This window comes from Anoplophora glabripennis, unplaced genomic scaffold (assembly GCF_000390285.2).
Source record: "Anoplophora glabripennis isolate ALB-LARVAE unplaced genomic scaffold, Agla_2.0 scaffold1009, whole genome shotgun sequence".
Classification (NCBI taxonomy): domain Eukaryota; kingdom Metazoa; phylum Arthropoda; class Insecta; order Coleoptera; family Cerambycidae; genus Anoplophora; species Anoplophora glabripennis.
The window spans coordinates 101,167-123,032 of NW_019417140.1; the positions used below are offsets into that span (position 1 = coordinate 101,167).

At 33.0% G+C, this 21,866-nt stretch overlaps 1 protein-coding gene across 6 annotated transcripts in view; it reads left to right on the forward strand.

Moving 5' to 3' along the window:
* LOC108913781 (piezo-type mechanosensitive ion channel component) overlaps positions 1-21,866 on the forward strand; it is a gene marked incomplete at its 5' end in the record, with an annotated part of 120,390 nt that overhangs the window by 96,532 nt on the left and 1,992 nt on the right. For all 6 annotated transcript variants that reach the window (XM_018719402.1, XM_018719406.1, XM_018719408.1 and 3 more), the window contains 3 exon segments: positions 3,506-3,687; positions 13,339-13,608; positions 19,964-20,174. In XM_018719402.1, coding sequence (XP_018574918.1) covers positions 3,506-3,687; positions 13,339-13,608; positions 19,964-20,174 — 663 coding nt within the window.

Here is a 21,866-nt window from a genome sequence, read left to right on the forward strand (position 1 = left end):
CGTCACCCCCTAGGGTGGAAGGGGTGACTTGAAATTACGTGCGCTCTTAGTTCTTCCCATCTATAGTACACCCCTAAAATTTCAGATTTTTATATTCATTTTTGACGGAGATATTCCAGGTACCCAAGAGCTACTACAGTCCAACTCAAGCCTACCACACCACAAGTTTTTAGTTTTAAAATGTAAGGTTATGTTTGAAATTTGGCTTTGTTGATGAAATGGCGGGAAAATTGATATATATCAGCTATTAACATATATATAATAGCTGATATGTATCAAAAACTGATATATATCAATTTGTTATATATTTTCACTCACATCACTATTTATTTATTATAACATTTGTCAACACTATAGTCTTTTCGTACCGTAAAAGCGTGAAGTGCATAGAGTTATCTGAATAAGTAGTGAAATTTATTACTCAATTCTTAATCGCGGTTTGCGATGGAAACTGTTTTGACGATTTATTTAATGGACTATACCGCTGGACGTGACCCATGCAACCACAACAAAAACAATTCAGCTTATTCATCCCTGCCAACCGTTCTAATCTAGGTCGCTTCACACTCAGTGTTTCAGTATCATATTTCATCATTACCCCATAATCTAGAGTTTGTTTACTTAAAGTGCCTAAATTGGAAAGCAAGTCTGCAATAGAATCGAAATTACGCATCGAAATTGATTCTTGGATTTTGTGTTCTTTAATTCCATATATAATCAATTCATTTAAGTCTGATGTACTCCAATTTGAACGCAAATTTTTTAAAAGTGAGCATAAGTGGTATAAGCATTAAAAGAGCTACTGTTACACACGGACGCTTCATACAGCAAACGTCCTAAGATTTTCTTTGGAGGAAATACCTCCGAGAAATCGATTTTAAAATTATTCTAATTACGCACAGTTGGAGTCAAACTATTAAACCAAATCTTCGCTTCATTAATTATGAATCGGCCAACTCTTACCAATACCTGCAGATCAGACCACATGAATTCTAATTTAATTTCCTCCACTTGTTTTATCCAATTCTGAGCATCATGAACTTCTGGATTGAAAAAGGGCAAGTCAATCTGATCCAGCGCTACTCCGCAATGTAAAAAAATCATCGTACAGAGTTCTGCTGGTAATCATTTTTTTCGTCTTGACATATACTTTTTGGTGAAATAAAAAAATCTGTAATAACATTTCAAAAACATGCTCAAAAATGCAAAAAAATAAAAAATGACGCAACAATGAATTTTTCAGTTATTGTTGATAATTTGTTTAAATTAAAAAACGTTCAAAAACTGATTACACCATTCAATTCTACGGGAAAAAATAAAAAAAAAACTGTCTCATTGTTTGACCCAAAACTTTATTTTTGTATAGTATTGCTATAAATATCTAAGTCGAATTACAAATGCACAAATGATAAATTATCTCAGGATGATTTGAGATTTTAGCAATATAAAGTATTAACTGCAAAGTCTACTGCTGACGCGAAATCCGAAAACCCGAAATTTTGCAAAATCGTTTAATTTTTTTTCTGGCTTTATTTGAAAACGAATTTTAAATAAATTGCATATTATTTACATTGCCACTTTTTTTGCTCTATCCAATGGCGTCAACATTTTTGCAATCCCACGTTTTGTCTTCGACGGGCCATCATCAGATTAATTTTTTTAAATATATCGCTGCTATTTTTATGACAAAATCTAGTCATTTTTAATTCTGCATTAAATGATATTACTATTGTAATTAAACAGGTTTTTAGCTATAATTAAAAATTTTTCCTGAGTACGGCTCTGAACGCTTTCAAAATACTTACCTGTCTATTCTATTGGAGGAGAGAGAGGGAGAGAGAGAGAGAGAGAGAAAGGAGAGAATAAAAGTCAATACAGCATAAAATATCCAACAATTTTTTTAATCCATAATTTAAAAAGTTGTACATAATAAAAAAATAATACGAATTTATGAAATATTTTATTATTTCTAATTAGTATTGCTAACAGTAGTAAAAAATTGTTGGATATTTTGTGCGGTATTGACTTTTATACTGTTATGACTTCATCCAATAGATATTTTGAAAGCGTTCAGAGCCGTACTCAGGAAAAATTTTAAATTATAGCTAAAACAAGCTAAAAACTTTTTAAGCGATTACAATAGTAATATCCTCTAATTCAGAATTAAAAATGACTAGATTTTGTCATAAAAATAGCAGCGACGTATTTAAAAAAATTAACCCGATGATGGCCCCTCGAAGACGAAACGTCGGATTGCAAAAATGTTGACGCCATTGTATAGAGCGAAAAAAGTGGCATTGTAAATATGTAATTTATTTTAAAATTCGTTTTCAAATAAAGCCAGAAAAAATTAAACAATTTTGCAAAATTTCGGGTTTTTCCGGATATCTCCGGAACTACCCGGAATTTTAAAACTTTCTAAACAGCATATTGTTAGGTATAAAAAAACACAACTTTTTTCTAATCTGAGCCACCCCGTATCTCTTACCGTTTCCTAGATCCTAATGCTATCCCATCCTTATCTTGGACACACTGTATATCTATGAATTCATCAAACTTTAAAAAAAATAAGTACACTAATCGATCCTACGGAAAAAAAATTATTATTTATTTTATTTATTCACTATTCGACTTATGTTTATAGCAATACTGTACAAAAATAGTTTTGGGTCAAACAATGAGACAGTTTTTTTTGTATTTTTTCCGTACAATTGAATGGTGTAATCAGTTTTTGATTTTTTTTAAATTTAAACAAATTATCAACAATTACTGAAAAATTCATTGCTGCAAGTCATTTTTTACTTTTTTGCATTTTTGAGCATGTTTTTGAACTGTGATTACAAATTTTTTTATTTCACCAAAAAGTATATGTCAAAACGAAAAAAATGATTACCGGCAGAACTCTGTACGATGATTTTTTTAAGTAGAATTTTTCTTTGAAAAAAAAGTGTTTCAGGCCGAAAAAAATGAATATCTCAGAAACTTCTTGATTTTTTTATCTAAAAAAATTTGAGGTTATTTAAGACAGAGAAAGGTATACTTTCACCAAGTTTCGTCAAAATTAAATTATTTTTGCGGAAATGAGAAATAAAAAACGAAAAATCAGAAAAAAACCTGTTTTTCGCATTTTTCTCGGAAATTTTGAGGTTATGTTAAAAAGTGACCTCTACAAAAGTTGTAGATTTTTGCATGATCTACAACTTTTGTATTGGATACTTTTTTGTTTGACGTCAACTTTCGCCAGAAATCCCAATGATACAATTTTTCATAACTTTTCAACCCCCCAAATCAACCCTCCGCCGCCCCTGCTCACGCATTTATTTTTTTTTCGTTTATCCTAAGCCCCTTTACCATTTCCACTTATAAAAGTCCAGGTAACAATTTTCTTTTTTTTCCCTCTAAATGAGTTATTTTGATCAGTCTATAAAATACAACTGTTTTTAATTATGTTTAGAAAGTAAGTAAAAAAATTAATAATATATTAATATTAGCTACTTATTTACAGATTCAAAGAAGGAGATTTGATTAAATTTATGGGACAGTATAGTGATTACAAAGCATCTCAAACATTTTTATCAAATTATGAAGCTGCTGATATTGCTGCAGTAAAATTAAGTGTTGATTCGGCAAATATTTGGAGCATATCTCCACCTGATCGAAAAAGAATGGTAGCAGAAATAAATTCTAGTAAGTTATCAAAAAATTTGATATCTGCTTGCAAAATATCTACATGCCACTATTTATATAGTTAACATTAGAAATTATTAGAATACCACATAGCTTTATTGCCAAATTGAAGCTTGAAATACAAAGTGTGAGAATTTTGTTTCCATATTTGAACATAAAATTAAGACAGAGTGAATAAGAAAAGTTAAAATTCTACTTAGCATACTATGCCTGTAGAAAATGTGTTTTAATATTTTTTTTTTTTTAGTATTTCACCTGTTCAAATAAATCGAACATTTTGTATTTCAGCACATTTAATGCTGAAGATTTTTATATTTTTACTCGAAATCCTTAGCAATCAAGACTTCACAAGCAACAAAAATCTTAAAAACGATTTTTGTATTGAATAGTGCAATTTAGATAATTGGAGGCATACATTATAATACCCTGTATGTTATTTTCTTACAGATTTAAGACATGTGTTAAACTCGTAACAAACATTTATTTCAACATTTTAAAGTTTTCTATTAGATCTGAAAAAGTGTCAACCTAGTAACATTGCAGCTATTTTCTTAGAATCAAGGGTCCTTTTATTTACCAAATACCAAACTTGAAATCAATTAGACAATTCAAAGTACTGTATAAACTAGATTATCTAAGCCTTGATGAGTTGGATCTCATCTCTCTATTATCCAGGTTTGGCCATTTATAAGAACATGGTCGCGGGGGAATGAATTGATTACAACATCCTTCATGTGCGACAAAGCCTACACATTTTGTAATCCACCGAGTTATTTGCATGTAGCACAGACAATTGACTTGGCTGATGATTTTACAGAAATACAATCAACTTTTATTACATCTACTGTGTCTCAGCAGAATTATGTATATTGATTTGTTATTCAGTATAAAACTATAGTTATACAGGGTGTTTCAGTTCTAGTGAATCAAACTTTAACCACAAATAGAACACAATAAACAATTCAGAATTATTGTTTTATAAAGCAAGGGTCTAAGTCTCACAATTTTTCGCTGTACAGGGTCGGTTTTTTAAATCATATTTATGAAATCTATAGTATGGTTATAGCAAATTGAGTCAAATTTGGTGTAGTGTTAACATTTGCACATGTGCATAATTTACTGTAAAATTTACAAATGTAGGTCAGTGGCATAGGAATGTGTAGTAAAGCGGGATTTTTTTACCCCAACTTCTAGGCCAATGTCCTAATAATCATTTGGGATTCATTTTTAAATTCCATGAACAATAGACATTATTAGTAGTGACGTCACATACACCAAATGCAACCCTATAGTACATATTGTCATGAAGAATTTCTCAGTAGATCGATTTTCAACCTTATGTACTTTGGACGTGTGCCAAAAATTGTCTTTTTTGTCATGACCTTAAATATCCCGATATTCTGGCAATATTAGAAATATTTAAAAAGTTTCAAACCCCAAGTGACAAACTAATAGAATTATAGAATTTATATTTTTAAATTTATAATAATCTGGCCACTCACTCATCCATTCACGATCACAATACTAGACAGGCACTAAATCTTGTGGAACCCTTTTCTAGAATTAATACTAAGAGAAACAAGATCCAGATTCAGCTTTATAATAGATTAAGTAATCATTTTAAAAATTTGAAATTTAGGACGATGTCTCGGAGAAGTTTCCACAAGTTCATTAAAAAATTTTTATTAGAGCAATGTTTTTATAGTCTTGATGATTTTATTTCTTTCATTACTGTTTAATATTAATGTCCCCTTTTAGTGTAATAGTTGTGACAAAAAATGTACAGTTTTTGTATATGACAGTGTCAATAAAGTTTCTATTCTATTCTAAATTTATAAAACAATATTGACTTTTAGAGTAATTAATAAATTAAAATTATATCAATGTTACTGAGGATGCACATTAAAGATAATTTCAAGTAAGCGAAGTAGCCTCGCAACAGGATACCATTCAAGAAAAGTTTAGTTCTGGTTAAGAGTATGTCTATAATAAACCACTAGAACAAAAAACACCAAGAAAAGCAATAAACAAATACTTGGTAGAACTAGAAAATGCCAAGATTAAACAGAAGAAGAGAAAATACACTAATGATGACAGCGATGATATATCAACAAGATCTCACCTGCGTATGAGGTTATTCTTCCCGAGCATGCGCGTTAGGAATAACACGGCTAATGTTAAATTTTTACTTTATTTAAATTTAAGAATATTATTTTATATAGTTTTTTGTAAGTTTTAAGCACAGTAGTGTATCTATTGTACGAAACACGTGTTGGTTGTTCTTAAATATTTCTAAATCCTTGTAAAAACAAGTTAATTTGAAATTGTATGTAAATAGTACACAAGGGTCAGATTCGGTCTGTACAATTTCAATTATCATAATTTGTTGCGGGTTGCCTAAATATGTGACGTTACACTAAAAGAGTCTATTCTACATAAAAAAGGTACACTTGTTAAAAATTGGTATAGTGTATCGTTTTACCGAAAATCTCAGTTGAATGGAAGACCGTCCTTCTGATCTAAGAAATTTAGTTTCTTAACACGTTGACTGCAAGATAATCTCAATGTACTTTGTCCTTGACTGCGATACATATCTTCAGGGATATGTAACAAAACTTCTGTGTGCGGTACATATCCCTGGGGATATGTAATTTTTTTTACATTTGACCCTATAAAATTAAAAATAACACAATTATTGCTATAAACTTGCATGTATCTGTAACTATATATCCTAGGATACTAACGTTTTCATTCGCAAAGAGTTTTGAAAAGAAAATAATAGAAAAATCATTATTTCTAAAAACTACAGATTCTGCAACTTCCACAAGATACAGTAAAAATGTGATTATTGAGATTCGCATATTTTTTATAATGAGTACATACCCCCCGAGGTATGTACCGCAGTCAACGTGTTAANGACAGCGATGATATATCAACAAGATCTCACCTGCGTATGAGGTTATTCTTCCCGAGCATGCGCATTTCAGAACAGCATTTAATATCAGGAGGACTTTACTCTTCTTAGTGGATGTAATCAAAAACGGAAAAATAGCTTAAAATGTGTTTGTGAAGTTCATTCTTATTGTCAAGATATAATTAATGGAGGACAAAATGGTCAAGACTTCAAAGCACATTATATTGGGTATGACTTTAAAGAGCTTAACAAGCAGTAGAAAAATTATTGACGTTATTAATAGATATATATGGACACTGTATAAGTTATCAAGGCATTGAAGAACTAGAAACAGAAAAGTCTAGTTTATGCCCAGAAAACTTTTTGTTGATGTGACATACGATAATTTTGACTGTTTTGTGGAAAGTACGAGTGGAAAGGATACTCTACACGACACGGTAGGAATTATTTACCAAAACAGCGAGTCAAATACTACCGAAAAATCTTAAATATCTGAAGCACCGGTTCCAAATAAAGAAGAAAATTCACCACAGAAAAGAAAAAGAAGAACTTTTGTAGCCAACCAAAAATGACGAGTGATCTGCAATCAAGGGTTGATGATATGGAAAATGTACCTCCTACAAACTCGTAATTGTACACTGAAATTAAATATATTGGGGGTTTTGAATAATAATCAGTACCATTTTAAATGTTTTGACGATTTTGGGTAGCAATACATACAGTGTAGGAAAGTACCGATGGTCTATCAGAAGTTACGTGAGAGCGATAAAGTAAGCCATAGAAATCCATGCGATAGAGAAGGATGGCTATAATGNATACCCCCCGAGGTATGTACCGCAGTCAACGTGTTAAGGATAGGAAATAATTTTTAAATTAATATTATTACGTCACATATTAACTTATTATTCAAAACAATATTAAGTAATATGTCTCTACATTGGCGAGACTACTGGTAAATTCTAAATATAATCCCTTATGTTTTATTTATTGCAATCCTAATGTGATGAATTCCGATGGTGACTTCCCTCTATGAACTCATTTTTTTGTTGCGCATATTCAATTGCACCCCCATAGACATAATATTATTTTTAATTCTAAGTTAACACCTGACATTATAATATTAATTTAAAATTTATTTCTTATCCTTAAGTAACTAAATTTCTTAGATCCGAAGAACGGTTTTTCATTCAATTGAGATTTTCCGTAAAACGATACACTACTGATTTTCAATAAGTATACATTTTTTATGTAGAATTGTTCACGGAATCTAAAAATGAATCTCAAATGATTATTAGGACATTGGCGTAAAAGTTGGGGTAAAAAAATCCTGCTTTACTACCCATTCCTATGCCACCGACCTACAAAAATTTGAAAATTTTACAAATTTTACAATAAATTATGCACATGTGTAAATGTTAACACTACACCAAATTTGGGTCAATTTATTATAGAGCAAGAGCCCGTGATCGCCAGACCTTCCTCATAATATAAAAGTGTCTCTGCGCATGTCCCCAACAGAGGTAGGAATAATCTGTGACTATGTAGTGTGTATCATTGTGGCTTTAGCAGGTAACAATTAGCAAATGTGTATAAAATTGCAAACTCCGTTCAGAGTTTTTATAATATATAGATTTTTTACGAATTTCGCAACCAACTTTAATTCCTCAGTCAATAGAACCACAACCTACAACTTCTCAAGTAAATGTTGACATTCCTGAACTAGAAGTTAATGAAAATAATGATTCAACTTCGGAAGTAAATATTCTGACCGAAAGCAATGCTCTTGATATGTATATAAAATTGTTTGTTTATTCTGTAATAGAAAAAAGAAACAATTAGGATCAAAAATGCTTCCACTTCATGAAGCTGACATATACCAATTTAAATCTTGTATAGTACCTAACATAGAAGGTCAAGAAAAGTATAACGAGTTGTTAAATAAATTGGAAAATTTTTCCGGACCAAAAATATATCATACTGAATGTAAAGTAAATTTTAATAATAAAACATCCAGTAAAAGTGATTGGCATCATCATCGAGAGTACCACCAAATAGTTTTTAATGAATTCAGTACCATCAGAGTGGAGGATGTAATCAAGAAAGGGGGCTGTTATGTGTCTATTTACATGAATTATATACTGATTCATTGGAGAAAATCTTTGAAGAAAATTTGATTAAAATGAATACCACTTTTACAGCACCATCTAGAACAAGGGCCGGCAACTGGCGGACCGCGGTCCAGGTCCGGACCGCGGAAGGAAAAATACTGGACTGCCAAAAATGTTTTGAAAGTGTAAATTATTCAAATAAATTATTTAAAAAATGTTTTTTACGTTTAAGTGCCAATCTTATCATTTTTTCTAGTATTTTACAATTGTGTGAGTGTTTTGAATTCTTAATTAGTAAGCAGATTAAATTTGAGTCCAAATTAAAATAAAAAAATAAGAAATATGAATTTTTTTCTGGACCTCGTTAAAAATTTTCAAAAGTATCCGGACCCCACCTAAAATTACTTGCNCCTTCATTATAGCCATCCTTGTCTATCACATGGATTTCTATGGCTTACTTTATCGCTCTCACGTAACTTCTGATAGACCATCAGTACTTTCCTACACTGTATTTACTACCTGTTACCTGCCAAAGCTATAATGATCCAAACTCCATAGTCGCAGACCGTTCTTATCTCTGTTAGGGACATGCACAGAGAAACTTCCAGCTTTTATATTATGAGGAAGGTCTGGCGATCACGGTCTCTTAGACTATTATAAGCATACCAAAGATTTCATTAATATGACTAAAAACCGACCAATACAGCCCTGTACAGTGAAGATTCGATTCATCGATTCACTCGAACTGAAACACTGTATACACTATCACTATACGATTGATGACTTGATTGCTCGTAGGCTATTAGTACCTAAATTAGATATATTTACATATTTTCTTTAAATTTTACATGAAACAAAGAATATTTACTANTGAAGATTCGATTCATCGATTCACTCGAACTGAAACACTGTATACACTATCACTATACGATTGATGACTTGATTGCTCGTAGGCTATTAATACCTAAATTAGATATATTACTTTACATATTTTCTTTAAATTTTACATGAAACAAAGAATATTTACTAGGGCTGGGAATTGATTTTGAGGAATTTATAATAGATGGCATAACTTATACTGTACCACCTCAGATACTTCTGTAACTATATTCATGTCAAAGCTCTGCCATTAGGCTACACTTTTTAATGTCATTTTGCTGAAGTGTAAATAACATTTTTTTTCTCACTTCCGAAGGTGTTGAATTACGAGCCAAGAAAACACCATTTGCAGGAAGTTTTATTTTTCCTGTTTAATTCGGTTCAACCTAGATTCATGTCAAAGGGAAGATAAACTTGCTGAATCGTTGAATGTTGATCACACAACAGTTTCCAAACGTTTAAATATGATTCAAAACCAAGGAAATTGATCATATGAATTGAAGCGGAGAAATGTTGTGACGAACTTTCAGTGTGAGACCCGGATGTCTCACAAAAAGTCGCCGTCCGGGTAACAACAGTGGAGAAAAGATACACCAGGGGTCTTGATTAGAAAGAAACCACTTTTCCCAATAGATGTACTCCCATTTATTTAAAGCAAACAAATAAATAAATAAATTCACCACTGACAAATCGGTGGTGGTCGGTACTATCATCCGGTGAACCTTTGGAAAATGGAAAACTACTTTTCCCTCACTTCGGTGTTCGACTCAGGTTGGCGGTTGTTCGAGAAAACGACGGGTAAGGAACTCCGAGAGGGACGGGGACCAACCCTCGGAGTTTCAGGGAAAACCGGATTTCAAGAACAGGCGGAAAAATGGCCGACGCTCTGTTCCTGGACAGCGAGATAGGGAAGTACCGAGAACAGGCGGGAAATGGCCGACGCTCTGCTCTCAGATGGACGGATAGTGAGAAAGGTACCTTGGTAGGAATGTTACCGATACCAAGGGGGAAGGCGGACTTACTTCGTGTTGAGGATATTGCCGATCAACACTACTGCCTCTCATGTGCCGGAGGTCGGCCTTTTATAGCCGGTTTGTGACGTAGATTAACGGTTCGTCGGATGTTAGTACGCGGACCCACAATAAATACAGAGTTCAATGCTTACATTACTAACATAGGAAAAGATAATAGTTCATCGGGTACTAAACGGATAAATTAATAAAGGTTAGTTACAATGTTGAGGGTGATTTTTCACGTGTGACAATTGCTTCAACTACAAAAAAGGAAAAGTTTTTTGCGTTGTATTGTCTCTGGTGATGAAAAAAAATACACCACGATAATCGTAAGTGTAGAAACTCGCATCAACATCGACGGCAAGGCCGAATATTCATGATTCAAAGCTCATTTATTTGGTATGACCAGTGGCGGGACTCCTGAAATCTTGATCCCTGTGGCTCGAAATCTAAATTTGTACTTTTGAACACATAGATATAGTCCTCGGATAAATTCGACAAATTTGGGGTAATGTGATATACCACTACGTTAAGAAATAATAAATATGCAGTTTAGCCAACTGATCGATATTTTTTATTTCTGTCTAACATGGTATTCAGGAGCTCGATTCTTGACGGTGAGAGAATAGAATGCTCCTTGGGGAACATTCCCTCATTTCGCTGTACTACTGTTCTATCACAAAATTCATACTGTATTCTCGACACAAGGGGATCGAGCCATGAAAGTGAAGAACAAGGAACAATGTTGTCAAATGTACCGACCAATCAGAAAGTAGTAAATAGGCAGTAGAATGAAAACTAGTGATGAGCTAGTCATGAAATAAGTGCTACTTATTATTGTTATTTGATAATGTTAACAGAAAAGGTATCATTTAAAAAAATGTTCAACTAGTAAGTTGTATTATATTGTACACAAGTACATATTTGACACTTCACACTATGTTAGGTTAAAGACGTAAAAACAAACAAAACCCAGCCGCAACATATTTGTAATGTTGAAAAGAAACAGCATTAGTCAATACATGTGATAGAAGAAGATAGCAAATCATTTTGGCTAGCCAAGACTCCTCAATATAACATTGATTCGAATGGACGGATTTTTGACATTATTTCTATAGTGAAATTTTCAAGTGTACCAATATATCGATATTGTTTCAATCTGGATTGGTAATCATCGAATCGACATTTTAGGAGTCTGCACAGCAATGTTGTGTACTATGTGCTGCTTCAGCCAAATTCAAGGAAAAATAGCTGCACTTAGAGCAAAGGTACAATAAAGTAATTTTTCAACATGACAACGCTCGACCATATGTTGCTCATGAAGTCAAAAATACTTAGAAACACTGAAATGGGATGATTTGCCCCACCAGCCATATTCACCAGATATCGGATTACTACTTATTCCGGTCTTGCTAAGCACTAAGCAGTGCTTCCAGTCTTGCGAAGATACGATAGTGTCAAGAGATAAGTTGTTCTTTCAACGCAATCGGTATGCTGCCAGAAAAAATGGGAAAAAGTAATGGCTAACGATGCACAATATATTTTGAAAAATAATAATGTACACAATTTTTTACAATAAAGCCTTGAATCTACAAAAAAATTCCTCAAAATTAATTCATAGTTCTAGTATTTTAAATTGTGTTTTTGTATCTTTGAACAACATAATGAAAAAGTCTTAAATAAAAAAAATCCATACATGAAATACATAATTATATCATTCTGTTATTGACTTTGGATTATCCAGATCACCATTTGTCCCACTAAATTGAAAAAATTGAATTTATACTATACCATGATTTTTTGGGTTGTTATGTCGTGACCTATACAGTCATAACATCATTAATTTTAATGGAAAAATGAGTACAACACGAATACGCGAATAAAAAAATTTTAAAATGTATATTTATGCTGAAACAGAATATTTTCAAATCATTATTTGAACCCCTTTTCGGACCGCTCTTGACCGCTGACCTACATCGAGAGTGAATCTTGACCGACCGTACTGTTTCTAACTTTAATATTGTTAATTTTTTTCACTGATTTATAATTGAATACGAATTTTTAGTATTAATCTTTCAGTTTGTTGTACAGGCATAATTAAAAATATTAAAAACTCGTATTCCATTATAAAAGTGACATTGCTTTTCAAAGAGTAGTGGTACATACCTATTTAATATGTTAGTACTTCTGAAAAAACCCTCATTCACTTAATAAAATTGGAATCTGGTGCACTTTGATTTTGAAATCAATTGCAAAATTCACGTACTACAGCTGTTTCATTCAACATTCTAATAGGCTCCACTCTCTAGCCCGCCTGTGTGTTCGTTGTCATAAAATGCGTTGAGAAATAGAATGGCGAATTACTGGGAGTTAAGGGGTAATTTGCCTATCTTTTGAAAGGTCAAGTAATTTTTTTTGTCTTTCTGTCTTTATTAGGTCTTGCGAATATGTGGTTAAAATTAATGACAGTATGACTGAATCACCCTGTACACCCAGTCGTCGCCCGATACAAATGTTCTTTGTCCTCGGATTAGGCTCTGCCGGGGTACACTCGCTATCAGAACCCCTGGGCCTGTCTTGATTGATTTCAGTTTTTATTGTTGGTTCTAAGGCCATTATTAGTGGTGGCTTCCATGGTAGCTCTGCAAAAGCTTCGATGTGATTGATGCATGGTGTCCTCAGTCACTGCTGTTGACTGTATAATCACGTCACTTTAAAACTGTATTTTTAATTTTAGCAAGCGAGTTAAAGGTTAGACTAGAGTATAAAGTGTCTCATAGAACAAGTAATCCAGAAGATTCGGGAGTAATACCAGACAATGTAGAAATTATTATTCCTGCCAGTATAAATGGAATACCCAGTGAAGTTCGTAATAATTTATTGAAGATGTTAGAAGGGCAAGAAGTTACATCAGAAACATTGTTCGAGTACATTCTGCCAAAGTTTTTAAAAGTAACAAATAGAGGTACTGCAGCACCAGTTGATCTTTTTATGCTTGACAAACCAGGTAGGAAAATATATTAATTTTATAGAAAATTTAATTTAATTTTTCATTCTATTCGTGTTTTAATTAACAAACTATAAAAAAAGGATACCATTGGGATAAACTTCAGAACAGAAATATTAGGTAAAAAGAATAAGTCATTAGAATAAATATTAGAATAAAAACATCCAGTAGGATCAAATCTGGAAACCATGCGATGAGACGTTTACACCCTTTCCGTCATTTTATATGTGGTTTGTTTAGAAACTGAAATTCACTTGTAATCTTTTTTATCTGACATTCTTGTTCCGAAAGACTAAATGTTAATATACTTAGTAATAAACAAAAAGGTCATATTTTGTTTAAAAATCTGAATTCAACATAAGATTTGGCATCAAATTTGCAGGGTAAACAGGTTACAACTCTCATATCTCCACTGAGTAATACTCGTATTTCAATTATAAATTTAAAAAATGTATTTTAATTACTTTATTACATGACTAAAAAACAAACAAAAAATGCTTATTTGTTTCCGGAATATTACCACAAATAATTTTATTTGTTTTTTTAGTTTTTTTAGGACTTTGTTTTCATGTGCTTTTATAATCTTTTTGTACCTATATTATATTATTTGTATTTGTTTTTTGTCCCAAATAAGGCATGTTTTGTTATAGGTGTATTATTATTGCACATTGTTAAATTTTTTGCATCTTCGAAAAATACAAAACAAGAAATATTTAATCCATTAAACAAAAACTGGAAATTTTGACTAAAACGTTTTTGTGTATGTATAAACATACATGTTTTTCAATTTTCTGTGAACGGTGTAATTCACGAGGTGCCGATAATAATTGAACTGTACATTTTTGACAGTATTCTTTCTACATTTTTTTTTTACACTTGCTCATTCAAAATTGTTTAGCATTCCATTATTTTTCTTTACAGTGACCTTCAATTTTGTTTAAATGGGCACATCTCAAATTTTTTTTTGGAAATTTCACCATAAAGCTCGTTTAGATATTTTAATTCTCTTCAATTTGAGCGGTTCCGGAGCCCTATACGATAATTTGCCGCTGAGTTATCGTTGATCAAAGCTAAAAAATTATTTTTGACTTTGGCAATCAATTACTCGGGAAATAATGATCGTACAGAAATTCCAAGAAGGGTTTTGAAAATTGCAAAGTTTTCTGCATTATCCTGCATGAGAATGAAATGATGCCTCATGCTGGAATGATATGTGGTTCAAGGATTTCGGTGATGTACCGTTCAGCAGTCAATGATGGGAATGATTACCAACTGAGTTCTGATATTAATACATTAATTAATATATGGATATGCCTTGCCTGCCCATACCATAACTGAACCGTCATTAAAAACCGTAACTGGCCGCGTAAAATTATTGGTATCACGTTCCCCACTACGACGCCAAATGAGACATCGTCTGTCGTTGCCATGGCGATTCCGTTATGGTATGGGCAAGTGTATCCATTAGTACTAGAACATTCTTGGTAATCATTTCAGGAACATTGACTGCCGAAAGGTACATCACCGAAATCCTTGAACCATGCGTACAAGCATGAGGAATCCTTTCATTCTCATGCAGGATAATGCTCAACTTCATACCAAAAAATGTACAAGAAATGTTCTTTACGCCAACAATGTGATAACTTTCAACCACCCACCTATGAGTCCGGACTTGAACTTCATTGGCCATGTTTAGGACATGCTCGTGCGTCGATGACGACAAGACTATCCGCAATTAAATTACAAAATGACCATCAATTGACCCAGACTCTTTTACAAACTTGGCAAAGAATTACGCAACGAGATATCCCGCGGTGCATTAATATGTGAGATCGCTTAGGATCGGTGATCAGGAACAGCGAGACGGCAATACGCAATATTAAATTGTGATCTGGAACATCAAAGCAACCAAATTTTTTTTGATGTTTGTGAAGCTTGTGGATACGTTAAAAAAAATTTTTTAAAATATAATTTTTGAAAAAAATTTTTTTTAATTGTTTTTAGAATAATGGACGTTTTTTTGATAAAGAAAATATCGATTATTGCTAAAAAAACATGTTTAACTTTAACTTTAAAAAATTAATAAAAAGTTAATATTTACTTGTAACATTGATTTTCAGGAAAAACGACAAATTTAAACATTCCGAGCACTAATAAAAAAAATAGCAGCGTTTTGTAATTATCAGGGTTTCTTTATGACACTTTGAAGTTGAAAAGTTACAGTCAATATCCCTAGTTTATTCATTATTTGCAAAGTTATGTCAAGTTATTCAAATATCCCTAATTATGCAATTTTTTACCTTTTTTCTAACCAACTTCGAAAAAAATTGTTTTATCAAAAACCAATAATTACGTCTTGTAGAGAATACTTTGCACTTTTCAAAACCCTGCTTAAATTTTCTGTACTACCATTATTTCCAGAGTAATTGATCGCCAAAGTTAAAAATTATTTTTTTGCTTTGATCGACGGTAACTCTGCGACAAATCATCATCATCGTACAGAGCTCCGGAACCTTTTAGTATATTTCTGGAATTGGGTCATAGTCAACTAAGGTTTCCATATAAAAAAATGTTGCTGATTTATCTTGAAATGATTAAAAGTTGATAAATATAGTTGTTTTCGGAAGGCGAAGTAGTCAATAAAACGTTGGTGAAACCCGACATATACCTCTGAGCCCTTTCCACTTAATTGTAATATACCTAAGTCATGCTCACGTACGCCCCTTAATAAGGTACGACTAACATTACGGAGAAATTACGTGCACTAGAGAAGGATGGCCAATAAGATGTATTTCTTGTCAAAAACAGACGGTTGAACAGAACCGAACTTGGAATAGTAGGAATGTGTTGATTCTTCTGTTGTGGTGTGTTTGTGATACAATTTTAACAAAATTTGAAAATGGCTCATCGTGAAGTTTTTAACGAGCAAAGTAGGAAACTTGTGTTATATGTTTTGGAATATTTCCAAAATAACAAAGAGACTTTCAATGAAAATATTTCTGTTATTAATTGTGCAGCTGAAGCATTACAATTAAGCTCCAAGACAATTTCGAGAATACGGCACGAAGGCCCAAGTGAAACAACTGTAAGAACTTACTATTAGTAATAAAATGTTACTATTATAACGTGCTAAATATAATGCTTTTATTTTATTTTTATTAGGTCCCTGCAAAAAGAAAAGCTTCCAAAACACGAGATTTGCCTGATGAATTTAAATCTGCAATACGTATAGTTATTTATACCATGATAGAAAATAAACAATTTGTAACAAGAGAAAACCTACGACAAGAACTACTAAATAGACAAATTATAGATGTCTCAAATACAACCTTAATTATAATTTTAAAAGATCTAGGTTTTCGTTTTTCTAAAGATAATGCTAGATGGGCTGTAATGGAACGACCAGAGATTGCATCGAAAAGGGTTAACTTTTTTAGAGAATACATGAATAATGCTGCATGTGCTAATCCCTTAGATGTAGTTTTCCTTAATGAAACATGGATTTTTCAACATGACAGTAATACATTGCAAATATGGCATGACGATGATGTCAAATCCGTGTGAAACAAAAAGCTCAGAAGGTAAACGGTACATAATTGTTCATGCTGGAAATAAAGATGGATATGTTGATGGTGCCGGTCTTATATTTTCAACCAAAAACAGAAGTGCGGATTACCATGATATGAATTTGGAATTATTCGAAAAGTAGATGGCAGAACAATTATTACCGAGACTTCAGAAATCATTATTAATTATTATCATGGATAATGCAAAATATCATTTAAGACTTCTGGAAAAAAATCCAAATTCCCAGTCAACCAAGAATGAAATCATATAATGACTACAAACTAAAAATATACAAATTGTGCAGCAATTTAAGCCTCAAAAGATAGCGTATGTGACTGACGAATTAATTTATAAAATAGGTCATTCTGTTCAACGACTACCATCATACCACTGCCAGTTTAATGCCATTGAACTAATATGGGCACAACGCAAATCATTTCATGATAAGAATATGGCTGACTATTTCATTCTACTGATAAAACTATAGCATAACACAGTTTTATTTTTAATACGGTTATCGGAAGTCAATAATTTTAATCCAGTTACCTATCGATTTATTTTAAATAAAGTATCTGTTAACAAATTCCAGGTATACTACAGGGCTTGTAGCGGCTTGGAAAACCGGGAATACTGGAAAAAGTCGGGGAATTAATTATTCTTCATAAAAAATAGGGAATAATCAGGGAATTTTAAAAGTATTCATGAAAGTCAAGAAATTTGATGTTTGCAACTGGAAATTTTGTGTAAGCCGGCGCTGTGTTCTGGAAAGAGAAAACTATTTGTGTTTTTGAATCCTTTATAAAAGGTTCTTTCGGTTTAAAAAAAGACTATTGAGTCCAGTCTAGAAAAAGTTTAATGCGTAAACACCAATTAGTATGTAAAAATGAACTACAAGTGACTTTTTTTTATAAGTCAGGGAACACCTGGAAAAATCAGGGAATTCTATGTTACTTTTTAACTATAGACCCTGTGTCATTAGGTAATTTTATAAACTAATGCAAAAAATTAAAGAGTCAAAAGAATTTCCGAAATTTTTACGTGATTTTTGACAGACTGTATTTAGGTGAAAAAAAGGTCGTATCGAGAATTAAAAAAAAGCATTTTGAAGCTCTAATATTCTAATTTTTAGATCTTTCGGCCGAAATTTTTTAGGAGCGATGGTTATCATGCAATTCTAAGAAATAGCGCAACAAAAAATTTTTGCAAATTTTCTTTTTTTTTTTCCACGGACTTGGAAAAAATTTTTTCAGCTAAGCCATTGCATAGACCAGATCGCTTGTTTATTCAGCTTTAATTTTCTTTTTTAAATTTCTATACTACCATTTTTCATCGAAATATCGGACTTTTAATGGAAGAGGATCCTTTTATCTTCAATCATCGATATTTCGCCGACAAATGGTCGTACAGAGAATTGAAGAACGTTTCGAAAACTGGAATAAATTTCCTATAACTTGCTGCCACAACTTTTTGGATTTTTTTTTATCTTTTACACGAATTTTAAAAAACAGGAAAAAAAGGATCATTTATGGTTTTTTAGAAAATTGACGGCTAAATTAGAAATATTCACGAAATGACTAATGTTAAACATTACTTTTACAGTTCGATATACCCAGAAGAACCCGGTGAAGTTTCATCTCGACCTAGTAAACTGTTTCTTTGTTTCAGTCAAACTTTTTTTGCTGTTTTTTAAAATTCGTGTAAAAGATGAAAAAAAAAATGTTTACAAAAAGTTGCGGCAGCATGTTATAGGGAGTTTATTCGAATTTTCGAAACGTCCTTCAATTCTCTGTACGACCATTTGTCGACGAGATATCGATGATTGACGACAAAAGGATCCTTTTCTATTAAAAGTTCGATATTTCGATGAAAAATGGTCATATCGAAATTTAAAAAAAGGAAATTGAAGCTGAATAAACAAACTATCTGGTCTATGCAATGGCTTAACTGAAAAAAATTTTTCGAAGTCTGCGGAAAGAAAAAAGAAAATTGCTCAATTTTTTTGTTGCGCTATTTCTTAGAATTATATGATAACCGTCGCACCTAAAAAATTTCAACCGAAAGATCTAAAAACTAGAATCTTCGAGCTTCAAAATTTTTTTAATTCCCGATATGAGCATTTTTCACCTAAATACAGTCTATCAAAAATCATCGAAAAATTTTGGAAATTCTTTTGACCCTTTAATTTTTTGCATTAGTGTAATACTAAGTATACAGTTTCCACACTAGTTTAATGGGTATTAAATTCTCCTTTATTATTCTCTTTACAATTCTTACATATCTACCTAATTTTTTATATAAAACACAGTAAGCTTTTACTATCATTGATTATGGGAAAATTTCCCCTGGCAATTTACATTTAGAGATAATTGAGCACATGCATTGCTAAAGACGTCCCTCCTAGTATAATTTGGACTGGCCCGACATCTACCACCCACTTATACCTGTCAAATAATTATATACATTTCGTCTCACCAGCGTTTTATTGCCCACTTCGCCTTCCGAAAACGATTATATTTACTTTATGCCACAGGATTCTACATGAAAAAATTCTATATAATAAAAAGCCTACATATCAGAGAAAAGTCCAACGTAGTTTCTACAGGAGTCATCGAAAAAATAAAAATTTTGGTAATTTGTCTACAATTCAAAAACCAAAAAAAATAACCATTGAAAATCTATTTTGATCTCAAAAAAAAGAGACCAACATTTATGCAATCCACAACGTTCTATTTTCAATAATAACCAAGATACCTTAGCATGACTATATATTTATTTTATTCTGTTTTAGATACAAAAGCTAAACGGTACAGAAATGTGACTTTGAACTTGCTTCGCACTGGAGGGCAAGAATGGTGGCAAATTCATGAAGTGTGTAATGACACAAATTTTAATATGTTTCTCTCTGGAATACCCTATCAAAACTGTAGCAGTTCTATTATATTATACACATTCAATGATAAGATATTCCCACCAACATTAAATTTCCTCACAGGAGGGGGGTAAGTACATTTACAGATTTATTTGAAGTTTACTAACTAATAGCAATTTCGGTGGTTCATTCTCAAGCAGTGCTCTGAAACAATCTATCTCAAGGATCTTTATTTTCAATTTACAAAATCACACATACAACAAATATTCACATCTCAGAATTGGTTCACCAGTACAAGAGATTATCTTCACAATGATTTGCACTGTCATTTTTCTTGATTTTCTTTATTGCCAAACAGTTTTAGAGATATCTGGAAAAAACAATTTTCATCTGCCCCCTTCTAAGGCGCCATAGTCCCCTGGTATTGCTTTTATACTGTTTTAAGTCATGTCCAGTCGCCTGTTCCATAACATAAATACAGTCTTCATAATTGATTACAAGCCACATGACCAGTAATTTTGTTTGGAACAGTAACTTTATTTCCTTCACGTTGGCAGTTAAATTTCGCTAAAATTAAAACAATAAAATCAAGATTGGACATTTTGTTTCACCGGTTAGTGATTGGTGTAATTTTTTACGAGATTCTATTCAACCAATCTGGAATCTGGAATTGTGGGGAGGGTAGCAAAGCTACAGCACTTAGGCCCCATTGGGCCCCTTGTACATCTTCCCATTAGAGAGATCAATCCACCTGAGCCGCCAACCAGCCTAGTACAGTGAAAAAGGTGGTGACGTTGCTCAGGGGGGTCTCTCTAATATAGACCATTGAAGGCCAGTGTTCTCCCAACATGGACTCTCTTGTTGACGAGACGGCAGTGCATTCACATGAATGCAACACCGCCTCGTCTTCCTGTTCACAGCCCCTACAAAGAGGTGTTTCACACTTCCCCATATTGTAAAGGTGTTTCCTTAGCCAACAGTGTCCAGTTTGAATACCTGTCACCAGGCGAAGATTTGACCTAGACATAGCCAGGTATTTTTTGGCTGTGTCTTTGCTAGGATACACTAAGAACTCCTTAGCAAAGTGACAGCTGATTGTTTCATCCCACCGTTTCATAAATTCTTTGTGGGTGTCTTCCTTGATAATTCCAACAAGTGCCGACAACGGAAGCACACTGGAGGGGCCGGGTCCAAAAATGTTGAGGCCCGATGCGCTCCTGGCTAGCTTGTCGGCTTCTTTATTGCCATAGCACTGCTCGTGTCCCTTTACCCAGCATACAGATATGCTGTTAGCGGCCGAGGCCACAACCAGTGCTTCATGGCATTCCCATACTGTCCTAGTCATTATCTTATGATTACGCAAGGTCAGTAGTGCTTGTCTACTATCCGTGTAGATTCTAATGGTTTTGCCCGTAGTATGCCTGCGGGCAATTTCCTTCGCGGCTATGGTTATGCCTGCTAACTCCGTTTGTACAACGGTAGCATGCCTATCCATTGCCCACTGATATCGGATGTGCAGGGATCTAGAGTATATTCCACATCCTGCACCCTCCTTCCTTTTTGATCCGTCTGTGAAGATGCTAATTACATCTCCACGGGCGGTCTCCTCCTGTCTCTTAATGAGTACGGTGTAGGGTTTGTCAAATGCAAACCGGGGAGAAATACTGTCAGTGTCTGCCTGCAGGAGGGGCGTCTTCCTGACGACCTCATTCCACAGGCGACTTCTGACTTCTCCACATCCTACAACCGGTTTTAAGCCAACGTTCTCGAGGCGAAGCATAGTTGTCAAAGCCATTTCTCTTAGATAAATATCCAGAGGTGG